This window comes from Chlamydotis macqueenii, chromosome 2 (assembly GCF_036417535.1).
Source record: "Chlamydotis macqueenii isolate bChlMac1 chromosome 2, bChlMac1.mat, whole genome shotgun sequence".
Taxonomy (NCBI): domain Eukaryota; kingdom Metazoa; phylum Chordata; class Aves; order Otidiformes; family Otididae; genus Chlamydotis; species Chlamydotis macqueenii.
The window spans coordinates 72978613-72994556 of record NC_141557.1 but is presented as its reverse complement, the minus strand read 5'-3'; the positions used below and the strand labels follow the sequence as shown (position 1 = coordinate 72994556).

The following is a 15944-nucleotide window of genomic DNA, read 5'->3' as shown; positions in this document are numbered from 1 at the left end:
TGTACGTTGCACCTTGGTGTTAGCAAGACGTACACCATCAATGGTAATACCTTGATAGGAACCTTTGATGTAGTCCTCACAACAGTGTTATTATAAATATAATTCAAAAGTAGCTGTATTTCAGAAGAAATTACCTAAAATTAGTATTCGTTGCATGGAGTAAATAGAAATTGTTTGAAGTGATTTATCAGAGTTGTTTTGTTCTTCATACCAGCCATCTAGAGAATATAGATGTAGATATAGTGATGTAAAAATTACTAAAGATGCTTTTGGGCAGAAATGTGTTGGGAACAAAGAAAGTTATGAAGTGAACTTTGTTAGTGATCTGAGGCAATGATTTGACTTCCCCAAAGTTCTCTAAGAACACCCAGGAGTACCATTCCCTAGAAGCAATGTTGATTTTTTCTTATTACTCATGGAAAGTCAGAACAGGAAAAAAAATATTTCAAAAGATCCAATTCATTACAAAACCAGTAATGGTTCGTCTCCCGTTGCTGTAAGTGATATACTGGCATCCACTGATCAAAGAAACACTGTTTCTGTTATTTCATCCATCAACAGATTACTATCAGTTGCACTTTTCCTTGAGGAAAACAAAGTATTTGCACACACAGAAGATGGACTTGATGACATAGCTCATGCACTACTAAATCCACTAAACGTTATCACCAACAAAGAGCTCTCAAAAAGCTGAACAACTACTGTTTATCTCAGGCTACACCAACAATGGCCACAACTACATCACCACCACAGTGCCATAAAAAACCCACAGCAAGTGTTTCAGGGACTCAGGCTCACGTGAGTAGTGTGAAAAAGAAAAAAGCACAAAAGAACCACAAAAGTCTTGGCAAAACAAAGCCACGTTTCACCCCCTGGTCCCGAAGGCGTGTCCCTTATGCCGCCCCAATGCCAGGGGCTGCCACAGGCCAGGGCCACAGCTCTCTGCCTCGCCACCATTTTGCAGCCAGAACGGAGCCTCGTGCCCTACCATTGCCCCAAGAGCTGCCTCAGTTGCAGAAGGGCCCACCCAGGTCTCTGCCTCAGCTTCCTCTCTCACTGCCTCTCCCACCACCACCCCCTGGGCCTCAGACACTTGACTCCATAGCACCACCCCCGCATCCTGCTCCACAGAGCTGTCCCCTTCTCTCACCTGCCACTGCTGTGCTACAGGTGGCCACCATGCCATGGGGCCTGGAGCCACATCCCCTCTCTTGGCACTGGAAGGGAAGGTGGAAGAGCCCTGTTGCCTCGTGGCTGTTCCCCACATCTGCTGGAAACATGCCCTCCTCAACCCTTTCCCACATTATTCCATGACAACGGGAAATTATTTTGGTTTCCCTCTCCTGTGTGCTGGGTTCAAGTCTTAGACCACCCTGGCAGCTTTACCCTCTCCTTCTCCCCTGTACTGCTTTGCTCACCCCATGTTTCTGTTGGCTCCGCTTCTGCCATCTTGTGTGTGACAGCAGACTCTTTTGCTGGGAATCCCCTGTGGCAGCATCAACTCTCACAGAGGATTAAGGAGGATCCTGAATCCATTTAACACTTCTCAGCATACCTGAGTGATACACACCCACACTTCTTGTTTTCTTTTTCTCTACTCTCATTTCTCTTTCTCACTAGTTAGATCTCAACGGCCAGGTGCTATGTTGGAGGCAAGGTCTGGACTTTAAGACCTGCTTACCATATGAGGCAGCAGTGCCACTCCTGAGCAGCCATCCGCACAGGTGACCTTCTGGCAGTAGCACCGCAAGTGTCAGCCAAGGTGCGCTGGCAGCACCCCTGGCCATCCATTTCTTGTAGCTGGCTGCTGTCTACTTTTTTATATGCACCTGTCTACACACACAGGGCCAGGACCTTTTGTGTTTCTCACTGTCAGTGCCCTTGAGATCAGAGTTCTGAAAGAGTAGTACTGAAGTAAAGACTTTTTCTTGACAACATTCAGTTCCATGTCATCGAGAGGCTTTTCTTGATGAGTAACTGCTGCTTCTCCACCATTTGCTGTAATATCTACCCACTTCCAGCAGCCTGACCCTGTCCTCTGCAGTGCCTGGTACACCTTCTACTCAAAGATATTCATGAGCAGTTGAAAAATAAGTCTTTTGTTAATTTAAGTCCAAAATGGCTACGGTGAAAGGTCATACTATCTTTAATGTGATTTTTCACACAAAAAGGGCAATATGAAGCAATTAATGGAAAAATATATTTAAGATTAGAACCACAAAGCTCACAACAAACATATCTGAGAATCCTCTAAGTTAGTCAAGCAAATACTTTTTATAAGATTATGATACTAATACATCTCCAGGAACTACCTTCCCTCCTACTGAGAAAGCTTAACAGGAGTAAGAATCAGCACAACAGTAATTAAATAATTCTGTTTATTTTTTTTTATTAATACAGTATTTCCTTCCCCACAGAGGAATAAAAAGAATCACTCATAAGATAGTTATTGAAGAGCTATCATAATATGGTTCTATTGAATCTGTTGCTTCTTTTGGAAGACAATCTGCTTTAGTATTGTTTGGAAACATCACTGCTGCCTCAAGAATAACAAATCTTTTTCCCTGAACCTAAGTAACCAGAACAGATCGAAGGCACATAACATTGTATGAATCAGTTTTAATGCAGTACTCAGAATAGAAATACACCACATCAAATGGCATAAGAATTATTATTTGAAGAGAAAGTTTATTAGTGATAAGGCCAGATTAAGCTATTGCCAGAAGGTGAATTATTCTACTTGCGATGATTAGAGTTTTGACTTCTTCTGAAAGAAGCTGACAATAGCATTTATACATTCATCAGATAACCACCTCTCCTTCAGGACTTCACATTCTTTACTGTTGACTGCATGGAGCTTCTCCTTGTCTATACTTCGTAACAGTTGCTTTGACACTACCAAGGACTGGAGGGGAAAAAAAAGAGAGGAACATTAGGAAGTTATACTTTCTATATCTTAATGTTTCAGAAAATAGCACAATAAACACATTGGAATTCAAACCAAGTTGTATTAATATTGTACTTTTTAACCCATAGTCAACCTTTTTGCTGGAAGTAATTATTGCATTTAATTACTAAGACTGCTAACAAGGTGGAGGAGTTTTATCGGAAGAGAAACAGCGATGCACTATGCGCTCATAATCAGAGTAGATGGGCATGAGAAAGGAAACCTGTTCAACTGTCTGTAGTGCCAAATGCAATCTACGTTATCAGCAGTTGGCACAAGCATCTCCTCTTGTCCAATGGAACATAACAGCATTGTAACTCAAGCAGTTTTGCAAAACCTGAACTAGTGAGCAGGATGCCTGAATTCAGCACTATCTCCAGCACCTGCAGTGCACACAGTACAATTAATACTGTAGAACTAGTGGTAAGGCTCTTAAACCTAAACTATTGCCAAAATAAAAATCTAAGAGAAGGCATTCAAGACACACACACAGCAACTGCACGTGTATTAATCAGTTTTTAGGGCTTTTCAGCTGTTGAATTTCTGTATACAGTGCACTGTCTTAGACACAGGCAGGGTAGAAGAGAGGTATCTGTTGCCCAGCAGCAGAGGGACAGGGATAGATCTGTCCTTGAGGAAAAATATATTGACCCTTGTTATTCAGTTAAGGATGAAGTGAATAGGATAGGTTTGGAGGGGGACTGGGAATGCTACAAGATTACAAGCTGGAGAAAAAGTTAAAATACTGACATTTTTGGGGAGGCTTGCATAAGCTTCTAATCTTGCCCAAACTTCCTTCTGAAAGGTCCTGTCGGGGAAGACTTCAGTCACAAGTCCCTGGGCACATGCTTCTGCTGCAGTCAGCTTTTTATTGAAGAGCAACATCTCATTCGCCTATATAAAGAAAAGTAGAAAGCGTGATTCAACAAGACAAGACTTGAGTAGTCCGACAGGAAAGGTACATGCTTCCAAGTCACATTTGTTTTACTCTCTTGCTCATTAATGTCTGCCCTCTGAAAAGAACGCAGAATAGATGTGGGTGCAAGGGACTGCCAGATACTGTCTAGTTCAAATTCCCTGCTCAAGTAGGGTCAGCTGGAGCAAGCTGCCCAGGACTGTGTCCTCTTGGGTTTTGAGTATCTCCAAGGATGAAAACTTCACAGCATCTCTGCACAACCTGTTCCTGTGTTTCATCACTCTCCCTATACTTTTTTTTTTTTATATTCAGATGGAATTTCCTGGGTTTCAATTCATACCCCTTTCCTCTTGTTCTGTCACTAGGCACCACTGACAAGAATCTGTCTCCATCTTCTTTACCTTCCCATCAGGTATTAATAAACATTGACAAGATTCCCCCAAGCCTTCTCTGCTCCAGGCAAAACAGTTCCAGCTCTCTCAGCCTCTCCTCACACACCATATGCTCCAGTGCCTTAAACATCTTTGTGGTTCTTTGGTGGGCTTACTCCAGTATGTCCATGCCTCTCTTGTAGCTGGAGCCCTGCCCCAAACACAGCACTCCAGCGGTGGTCTCACCAGCACTGAGCAGAGGGGAAGAATCACCTCCCTCAACCTGCTGGCAACACCCTAGTGCAACCCAGGATACTGCTGGCCTTCTTTCCTGCAAGGGTGTGTTGCTGGCTCACGAGCAACTTGTTGCTCACCAGGACCCACAGGTCCTTCTTCACAAAGCTGCTTTCCAGTCAGCAAGCTCCCGGCATGCACGGCAGCATGGGGTTATTTCTTCCCAGGTACAGGACTTTGCCTTTTACTTTGCTGAAGTCTATGAGAGTCTCCAATTCTTTCTCCTCTCTAAGTCCCTTTGAATGGCAATGCATCTAGTGTATCAACTGCTCCTCTCAGTTTTGTATCATCTGCTGTATGGCCCATCATCTGGGCCATAATGAAGAGGTTAAAAAAGTATTAGACCCAGTACCAGCTCCTAGAGCACACCACTAGTGGCTGGCCTCCAGCTCCTATTGTTCACCAAGAGTCTACAAGTAGTTTTGGGCAGAGCTCCAAAGGTTTTCACCCCAAATTACCTCGTCATAAATTAGTTTGTTCACTTCCTGTAGATTTCTAGAACATGGACTGGTAGGCCATATCTCACTGAACAGACTACCCTTGATACCTGGATGTTTACGAAGCACTTGCACTACTTCACAGATTTATACCCTGCTCAACAAAAATACATTCTATTATAACACAAGCAATAATTTCAGATACTTATCTGAAACTATCCAGATTTTTTCCTGTGGAATATCTAAAGAAGCAGAAAGGGAGTTATGTCACTCTAAGAAAAGAAATTTTGGATTCTGTTGTGTCTCTTTCTTTTTTTTTTTTAAATTACTATTATTTAGTTTCATTATTTCTAGAGTAGATAGAGAAAATAAAGAGTATGGACAGAAGATCAATATCTATTAGAACAAACCAGATAATATAAAAGGTCTGAAAGTAAATTAATAAATGGCTTGTTTCACAATCACGTTTGGAGGAATGGTTGAATACAAGTTTCAGACAAGGTTGGCAGTAGCCGCTGCAACACTTGCTCCCTTACCCGATAAAGGCGGCCTACCAAGACATTTCTTAAGACTGCTCATATTTTCTTTTTTTAACCTTTCTTTACATCATTCCCTTACATTGCTGGAAGGAAAATACAACCTTTTGCAGTATAGAAATTGTGTCAAGAAGGTGGAGGAGGCCATGAGAAAGAAAACTTTCATCAGTATCACAGCATGGTGATACTTTAGAAATGGTCACTTCTCTGTTATGGTGCCTGTGCTGACACTGTCATGATATTTCTTGATCTTTGGTTCAAAAGATGTGAACAGGAGCTTTCCTTGAGGACTCTTGCTGTGACTCCACTTGCTCTTACAGTTGGAGGATACCAACACACAAAAGTCAGATGATCCCACATACAGTACAGACATTCTTACCTTGGCTAAGCCCATGATTTTTGGAAACAGGTAAGAGGAACATCCTTCTGGGCTCTGTCCAAGTTGACTAAATGGGCTGTGAAAAGTAGCCTAGGGAAAAAAAAAAACAAACAACAAAAAACAAAACAAAACAAAAAACCCACCAAAGCAAACCTCACAACAGAGCACAAAACTACAGTACCAGGATTTAGTTTCCATTTTAAAGCTTCTAACAGAGTTCACCAGAAATACATTTGAACTGCTACCATAACAAGCTTTAAACACCATGTGGTAATTCTGCTTCATTCTCTCAATGCACTCAAGAGCTGACTTTGTCTGTATAATTCAATTCCTTTATCCTAAACAATCCCATTGATGAAGTTACCTTATTTGAATACAGCACTTACAGAAACTAATTTACAAGTGCAAAATCTTTACAGAAAGGATGTTCATACATATCTGCCCTAAAAGTTATTAAATACACAGCCCAAACAACTCAAGAGGTAAAGAGCATTTTGCTTTCTGAAGGCACACTAAGTGTATTCTACTTCTGAAAAATTCAAGTCATTGAATCTTCTTTCCTCAAATTTTATGCAAATTTAAAAAGAACCTGTGGCAGAAATACATCATGAGATCATACAAAACAATACCCTAATTGCAAGTTAGAAGTGCACTGCAGAATTTTACATTTTGACAACTCAGATCATCTTTAAGCAAGGAAAACAAAATGCTTGCCTTTATTTCCATTTAAAAATATGAACTGATACACACAGAGTGCACGAGTTGTCAATGCAGCTTTCACTGTAATGGCAATAATCTCCTACTGTACCGCAGACAGCCATGCAGTATGACAGATCAATAGACTTCCTAGCAAGAAAGTGGCATCTATTATCATTGTAAGAAAAGATTAGACAACAGCTGCCAGGATACATGCTAGTGTAATTGGTCACGCTTTAGCAACAGGAGACGAACTATATCAGAGGCACAAACTGGTGCCCCAGGAACTGGAGTGAGACAACTAAGTGTAAAACTAAAACAAGCATGCAGAGATAAAAAAAAACAAAACAAAACAAAACAAGGCATTAAAAATAAGATGCATTTACCAAAGATTACGTATATAAGTAGTAAAAGGAAATTCAAGTATGTATCTCAAACCATTCAAGAAAGAAGGATAATATTAATAGGAGGACAAAACATTTAATGCTTATTTGGATTAAACTTCAACTAAATCTATACTAACTTGCAGCTGTAGGAGATACTATGCCAAGGGGGAAGTGACTGGAATTCAAAATTAACTTAATAAAATGGAGAGGTATGAGTGAAAAGATACCATTTAATATGGACAAGTTAAAGTTTGGCACAAATAACTTGGTATATAGTACACAATATACGAGAGGACCAACTGTTTAACTGGCAACTCTACAGTAAGGGATCCAGGTGTTACAGCAGATCACAAGTACGTAAATCAAATAACACTGTGGGATCTCAAAACAGAAATACTGTCAGTAAAATGTGCAGAAGTTGTTCTGCTCTACTTTGCATCTATAAGACACAAGCTGGAGTGATGTATCCAGTTTGTACCACTATGCTCAAAGAGACACAGTACAACTGGAAGGAGGCCAGAGGAATGTGACCGCAGGCCTAAGAAAGCACGAGGAAAAACTGAATGAATTTCTGCTGTTTAGCTCAAAAAAAAGAAACAACAGAGAGTGGATGTAAACTTGAGGTATATCTAAGGGTCTAAGTACACTGACGGCGAAGCACACTTATGGCTACTGTAAGGGAGGATGAAAATAGTCTGTTCTTGTTCAGGAACAAGAAACAAGAGGCTCACCCTGCAGCAAAAAAAGATCAGATGGGAGGGGAGAAAGAATTCAACAGTCTTCCAGTAAAAGAGATCTAGGGACTGGAATAGAATGAATAAATCATGCACATTATATAAGCATATGTCAGGAGTGACACGGTCCTAGATGATCCCGTTACGCAGCAAGCAAAATAAGTTGGTCGCTTGTAGCTCAATTTTCTTGGGATCAGCTATGTCAGGTACTTACCCTGTCAGAAGCATAGACAATGTCACACAATCCAAGGACTGTTACACAGATTCCAACAGCTGGGCCATTTACCACTGCAATCAGCGGTTTAGGAAAATCAATAAAATGACCCACAAACTCTCTAGAGAGAATGAAAAACAGAACGTAAGAGACTCATCCTAGTCTTCTTCATCAAATACAAACAACATGATTAGACACTGCGTAACAAAAACCATGATCTAGATTCTATGTAACATATGTTTTTGACCCTTTCTCAAATTAATTCTGACAAAATAAGAACTACTTAAAACATCTGCATTCCTTACCAACTAAGAATCAAACATATACATGACAGCACAGCTTTCCTACTTCCTGCAACCAGGTTATGAAAGTGCTGTCCTCTTCAGCTATCTGAAGACAGCTCACTAACAAGGACAGACTTTTGCTCTGTCTACTTATCTGCTATATATCCATCCCAACTCCACCCATGGGATATTAATTTCCTTCACAAATTCTGTTCTGCAGTGAAGTCCCACAAGGCATCAAAATTGTGATGCTACCTCAACACAGACTTCCCTAGTGTTGTTCTGCACGAGTTTGAGAAATAGCATTTTGTTTCATTTAACAACCACTTCCCCATCCAAGAAGTGCAAAATACATTTTCAAAATATAAGTGTTGTAAGAATGACACTTCTCTGGCATCTCTGTGCATCACTTGTAATGAAGCACTGTGCTTGTGTAATAGTAACAGCATAGCAAATAGTCTTCTCACAAGAGCAAGATGAAAGACCATAAAGGACGTGTGAGACCATGCACTGCATTGAACACCCTGCAAAACGCTGCAGGCTGGAACATTTGCCTGATACCACTGAATAACATCTTTGCAATACCACTTGGACTGCATCATTATCACTTTGTAGGGGTAACTGTGATCCACAAACATTTTGCCTAAGTAAAAGCTGCAAAACTCAGTACTTTACTTGCAGTTCATCTTTAAAATATAAATCAAAACCATTGTTTGCTTTTCTGTGTATTTTAGATTTTCCATCAATTGCAAGTGCTTGAGGAAGCAACCCAACGTGCAAGCATCTCTCAGATATAATCATCACATGTGGCAGTAAAAGAGAAGGCAAAACCTGCTTAAATATGGAAGAAAGAAATATGTTGTTTGTCCCAAAAAAAACATCTCAAACACTGTATCAGATGATGCCCATGATGTCCTTGATCTCCTTGGCCTTAGAAAATAAGTTAGTTTAACAGGTAGATTAGATCTGACTCAAAGATGGAACCAAGATCTCAGAATTCCTGGGCAATTTTGAACAAGTTCATTACACCGGGTCTCTATCCCAAGAAGTTTGACAGTGAAGGTATTTTGTCATGTCCTGCTAGTGTAGACACTGTTGGATATCAAAAAACCCACAATTTTTTCATTGTAGCTTACACAGACAAAATAATATTTTTGTCATTACATATGCACTTACCTTGAGGACTAAAAAAAAAAAAAAAAAAAAAGGCTTTATCATCACTGTACTTTAAAAGGTTTCTAATATTAATCTAATTTATTTCACACAATTAATAGTACTTCTCTCACATGATCATTGTGTTTATGCACATGGTGAACTCTTGGACACAACCATCTCAATGGATGTATCGCAGTATCACTGGGTCCCTGCTTCTCATAATTTCTAACAATGCCTGCAAAATAAATTTTACCCATTACAGTAACTTATGCACATATTAAACCAAATTGTTACTTGAGTAATACTGCTCCATCTTCTGCCATCTTCTCCATTTCACTGGGCTGGATATTAGTAAAATTAGTCAGGTCATTTCCACTACTGTAGTAGTCTCCATTTCCTGCAGAGAACACATATGAATATATGTGTCAATGGTTTCTGAGTAGGTAAGAGAAGAGAAGCTTCCATTTATTGCATCTACAAAAGAATATCATTCTAAGTGTGTAACATTATTAAGTAATTAGAGGGATTGTCTCAAAGTATACACATCACCTTAAAAGGACATCTATGGTTTAAAAATAACTTTTGACTGTCAATTCACAGAAAAACAACAGGTAAAAAGCCAAAATACTAAATTTGAAAGATGTGAGGAGGGAAAAAAAAAAATATTTTTTTCTTATCAGTGTCAGATGGAAAAATAAAAGTTATTTATTTCCATCCACATGTGCTCATGGTTTTTTTTCTGTCAATTCACTATCATTCACACAGTGATATCTGAGAAACTTTTTTTTTTTTTTTTCAAACAAGAAAAAGGAAATGTAAGCTTATGCATCTCCCTTCATCCCTCTTCAAACTGATGAAGGAATCAAAAGTAGACAGAATGACCTATTTAATAGATGGTAGAAGTTTCATGGGGTTTACGACTAATTAAGGGAAAGGCATAGCATTCGAAGGATCAGACTGACAACACTGCACTGAAATCATTGTACTGAAAGACAGACACTTCAGTAAGAAGCAGATAACCTGTTAGTGAATATATAAGTCAGTTTGAGGCACCATCAAAAGAGCAAGGAGTATTTAAAAGCTAGAATATATGATTTAATTGTCTAAGTCATTCTGTGTTCCACGAGGACATTCACAGGATGGGACCTTTCACTGGTTAGCACATCCAGTAAGAACACTGCAGTGTTCTTACTAACTACGTGAAATGGAACGGAAAGGTTTGTGCAGGGGTGTTTGCTATTTACTCCTAGCTATACACCTGTTCGACATTCCAGTTGTGTGAACTACCCTTCTCATTTTCTAAGGGTTGTTGTGCTTAGTCATTGCTACTGAAAGAAAATCCAGCATCCTGGGAATACAAGGTGTTAGTAAAGAAGAGAGTGGAGAAAAATTGCATACATACGCAATTACCTCAAAAGTAGTGAGTAAACAGGCTTAAGCCCAAATTCACCTTGCATCCACACTACTTAGCTGCCAGCCAAAGCTCCACCTTTGGCTAATTTCCTAAACACACACCTATTTGCAATGAGGATGCGCCAGACAGACCATGTCTCAGCTCTTCTGTCCCTCCCACCTGCCTTTGCTACTGTGTCATTCAGTCAGCATCACAGACAGACCAAAGGGTCCTCTAAAGAATCCAAATGACATGTCCCCAGAGCAGCTAGACATCACAGGCAGCATGAGTTTAGGCTGCCCCTCCACACTGCTGCTGCAGTTGTCCAGCTGCATACATCTGGTGGCAAGGATGTATATAGCTGGGCCAGGTTGCAGCTTGCCTGGCCAATCCTTTCCCATGGTAGTCACAGGAAAAAAAAAAACAAAAACCACCAATAAAAAAAACCCCATCAACATAAACTATCTGTCTTTTCTGATGATGATAAGTAGAGATGCAGCAGAAACTGGCCATGCCAGTGCAGGATTTGAGAGGCTTGTTTCTAGCATGTTCCAATGCATCACAGAGGTAGAGAAAATTGACTAAACCCATACCGATGAACTTCAAAAGCAGTCATGAAGATGCTGTGGAGCAGATATATCAGCTACTCAAAAGCAATAAAGCCCTTAGTATTCCTTGTCTATCTTCTCATCTCAGAAAGATGTTTTGATTTAACACCAAACTTGCTAAAGAATTCAAAACATCACCTTGAAAGAACTTTGCCAACTTTGGAAAAATAGCTGGTCTATACTAGTGGAAAGAATTTCCTCACTTGCACAATTCTATCTTAGTCTAAATACAGGTAGATAGTTCATGTCAGTACTGCACTTTGGCATAACACAAAATCTATGAGAGGCATATTAAGTGTCGTACCAGTAATAACTGCTATGGTAGAATCGTCTTTTCCAGCTTCTTCAAGTGCTTTCATAATTTCTCTGTACATCTGCATAAAACAAAAACCAACAAAGCACAAATGTGATGCTGCAAAAGATTATAAGAAGGAGATTCACACTGACAACAAGGAACTTGAAAGACACATTAACTATGGTTCCTTTAAATATGAACACAGTTTGCATCCACAGAAAGTTAAGTATTACATGTGAGGTATTTCTGAGCATGAAGACACATGCTTGCAATACTCAAGACTTCCGATGCAAATCTAAAGGACAAAATAAGGTCCTTTGGAAAACACACATCAACTGGAAATAGCTAATTTTAAAACCTGAGAAGTAGTTTAAAGGGGTAAAATAATATATTAAAGAATTTGCATCAGCTAAGGTGAAATCTCTGTTCCGGTACGTTTGTAGCTGTGAAACAGGATGATCACATTTCCAACAGGATGGACTTCCTCATGAAGATAGATATGGGAACTGGAAGACTATCTAGACACACTCACAACAGTGCTAAGCCAAAGTAGGCTACACACATGCTTTGTTATACATAAGGCTACATGTCAAATCTTGTATCCACAAAATAGGCCAGTCTTCCTGCAGAAGACTTCTTTGCCAGTTTAGTTTAGTGCAGACTGTAATCTTATTATAAGTCTGAAAGAACTCAAAAGACGCAGAAAAGCCCAATCCACAAAATTTTAGCTGAATGCTTTCATTTTGTACTGGATACTTATTCCTTAAGTTGTCAGAGTCAAGAAACTAAGTGCTCATAAAATTCAGACCACCATGCTTCAGTCAGTTCTGCAAAACCTGCAGTAATGATTCTTTAAAAACTTAACTAGATTACCCAGGAAAAAAAGAAAAAAAAAAATCACTAATCCTCCTAAGTTAATTTCTTTACCTTGTGGTTGATGGCATTTTTCTTATTAGGTCGGTTAAACATTATCTTTGTGATATTGTTTTTGGTGGTAACTAGTATGGTTTCATAGCCATCATGCCTGCTCTCTTCTGGAGAAGCATCTTCCTTGTGGCCAGTAGATTCTGCAGACACCAGACTTGAGACGAGCTCAGTATATTTCTGTCTGGCATTATCCTGTAATGAAAGAAGAAGAAAAAAAAAAAAAAAAAAAAAAAGGAGGAAAACCAAAAAATCACACAAGATTATCAAAGGCTGAAATGGAAATCAGTTTGTTATGCTACCTATAAAACTCAATTAGAAGGCATTCTAATTAGTGTGAGATGAGGAATATGCTGTATTGAAACACTATAGATCATGCCTAAAGTCATCTGAAAAGTAGCAGCAGTGGATCCACAAAATAAAAGTGCATAGATGCTGAGAAGATGACATTTATTTTGTTGGAGAAGCACCCCCATCCACACCTAAGATTACAAGAGAGACCTTTGTCATAATCCCAGCATTTACACATTTCCATGGATCCTTTGTTTCTGCTTTCCAGTCGGACATTTCTCCAACAAAATGGAAGTTTTTGTTTTAGAACATGTGTTGCTGAAAGGAAGAGTGCTGAAATGGGTCTAGAACATTTTAAAAGTGCTTGAAGACACTAATTTTGATTTAGTACAAACGTGACATTCAAAAGCCTAAAGAATCCTGCTTCCCTATTTCTACAGTAAGCAGTGATTTAAAAGAATTGCAAGTTCTTGGTTGTTACAACCTATTTTCCTGAAAGGACCATATACTTTGAGCAATTCTGTAATCCATAATAATGAAATTGTCTATTCTCTTTTGACTATAGCTTCAAGAGGAGATTCTTTTCCTCAAGTGTTTTTTGGCTATTCCTAAATGCTGCAGAGTCATCTCAAAAAAAAAAAAAAAAACAAAACCAAACAAAAAAACCCAAACAAAAAACCAAAACACACCCCAAAAGCCCCAAAGCAGCACAAGAATATGTTAAGTTCATTAAATGAGGCAAGTATGTTTTCTTTTAAAAGTAAAAAAGCAAAAAATCTCTCTGTATTGAGTAATATCTTTGACTGACCTCAGAAACTACTCCTGAACAGCGGGCCTAATAGAGCAGTGACACAGCTGGTTTGTAAAGCTTATGTTTCCTTCATTTAACAGTAGCTGAAGAAACTGTGGTAGCCATATGTGATGTCAGACGTACTACAGTCTGCACGAAAAAAGAACACTTCTGTATCTTTGCATCTATATTCTTCCTGCTCACTTCACTTGAACTAAAGATTTCTCTAAAGCTTATGAAAGGTATTAAAGATGTCAAAATACAGTGAAAAAGAATGAAGAGAGGCTCTCAATACACCACTTTTTTCTAGTTCCTTAGTCAGTGGCACAAAAGATTGACTTCTTAAAATTACAAAGTTATCAATATGCTGGATTCACAGATTTGTTCTTTGTTGTAAGAACCAAGAAGCTCAACCCATCTTTCTTAAAGGGAACAGCAGAATAGAAAATAATGTGAAAAAGACTATTTTTTTTTATCAGAAGTGACCATATACCTAAGATCTCTTACACTGCTACAAGCTGGTAGTACTAACTTACAACTAGGAGTACACAGTAAAAAAAATCTCCAATCATTGAGGTAGTGAAGTGACTGTAGAATAAAGCGCAAAACATTCTGGTGTCTGAAGCAGCGTCACTCAACTAGCATGTAATATGTTTAGACATCAACCATTCACTTATAGACCAGGCACTTCAAATAAGAGTAATCTACAAAGTATCTAAGTGAAATTATAGGTATTGTCACCTGAGACAAATTGCCAAGAGAATTCCATGCATCCCACTTGGCTTTCTTGACAAAGTCCAGCATACCTGGTTTTGGAGAACTGCAGGGACCTTCAGTGGCCTGAAAAGAGAGTGAAACAAAACTTTTTAAAACCTTTGATTAAAGTTCAGATGCCTTGGCAGAAAAGATGACAGCTGTTAGGAATATCTATCTGATCGAGATACGGAATTCAACTCTGAGACAGAAGGAATACCTGGTTGTCGGGCAATATTCAGACAGTTCACATACCATGAAGTTTTCAGTGTCTGCTATTTCCTAACACCTGGTGCTGGGCTTTCAGAAGTACCTAACCAACATGAGACACTACTTTCCAAAACATGTTAAGTTCTCCTATCTCAAAAATTGTGGAGGTTTTATACTTAAGAAGAAAGTTACAGACTTGTAAGCTATCTGAACGAAGAAATCATTGCATAAGATCCATTAAGTTGGATCTTACTTCAAAGTTGACCCTCCTATGAGCAAGGGCATTGGATCAGTTTTCCTGAAAAAAAGTACACTATTGGAGAGAAATACTTGAAGTGGGAGGCAGGAAAGAAAGAATACATTTATAAGCTCATTATTATTAATTAGTAAAACTACCTGGAACAGTCAGCTGTCTTTTTTTATTTAAATAAACAATTGTCATCTTCAATATAACAAGCCACAGTCTGTACTGATCCTGCAGCCAAATGTGATCCACAAATACTTCCCCAAATGCCAGTACAAGGCCTGCTAAGGACTTGCAGCTATTTCTAAAAAGGTCTCCTTCCATGCTGTAGTAAAGTATAACCTTCACTCAAAGTGTGGAAGAACAGTTCCTTGATTTTTTTTTTTTTTTTTTAAAGAAAACAACTATAATGACCACACAAAAAAAAAAAGAAAGAAAGAAAGAAGAAAAAACCTCACAGAAATCCACCTTCAAATGTCAACACTGTTATATTATTGGCCCAGCTGACTGACTGTAGATACAACAAACTTAAGAGGAAGCATGGGGCATAGACTCTTTTTTTCCTATGCATAAGCGATTTTCCAGAGCTGCATCAATATGTGCTGTATTATACGGAAGGCATCACACAATGCGTGTAATTTGTCTCTACTTCTTTGAATAAAGGTTTCTATTCAAAGCATGATTTGTAAGATGAAGGAACTTTGGATTTCCTCAGAATTCAGGCAGGGTTTGAGGGGCTGGCACTTCAAGAACAGAATTTGAGCACCTGAAACAAAGAGCTTGTTAAGACACAACACGTGAACAACCTCTGTTTTAAGTAAATATTTTACAGGTCCATCCCCTCAGACTATAAATGCCCCTTATGAAACAAAACCAGTCAAGCTTACCTGTTTAAACAAAGCGTAAAGCTTCAACTTAGTTTCATTCCCAGGATCCTTTTTCAAAAGCTTCAGTTGTTCTTGAGCCTTTTCAAAGTCTTTCTGGCTGACTTGCATGGTGGCTGCAGTCATGTGCAGGTGAATCGCTGGAATGTAAGCAGCTTGTGCTTGCCTGTTGGTAAGTGAGAAAAAAAAAATCCCCATCGCTT

The 15944-nt window shown here is 39.0% G+C and overlaps 1 protein-coding gene across 4 annotated transcripts in view; it reads right to left on the bottom strand.

Annotated features, from left to right (window-relative positions):
- Positions 1 to 2360: 2360 nt before the first annotated feature.
- The window catches only part of ECI2 (enoyl-CoA delta isomerase 2), a 31286-nt gene continuing 17702 nt past the window's right edge, over positions 2361 to 15944 (bottom strand). For all 4 annotated transcript variants that reach the window (XM_086741905.1, XM_086741906.1, XM_010124037.2 and 1 more), the window contains exons 2-10: positions 15745 to 15907; positions 14392 to 14490; positions 12573 to 12764; positions 11655 to 11724; positions 9644 to 9746; positions 7911 to 8031; positions 5881 to 5970; positions 3698 to 3841; positions 2361 to 2905 (exon numbers count right to left, since the gene is read on the bottom strand). In XM_086741905.1, coding sequence (XP_086598031.1) covers positions 2750 to 2905; positions 3698 to 3841; positions 5881 to 5970; positions 7911 to 8031; positions 9644 to 9746; positions 11655 to 11724; positions 12573 to 12764; positions 14392 to 14490; positions 15745 to 15907 — 1138 coding nt within the window. In that variant the 3' untranslated portion in view covers positions 2361 to 2749. The remainder of the gene's footprint in view (positions 2906 to 3697; positions 3842 to 5880; positions 5971 to 7910; positions 8032 to 9643; positions 9747 to 11654; positions 11725 to 12572; positions 12765 to 14391; positions 14491 to 15744; positions 15908 to 15944) is intronic.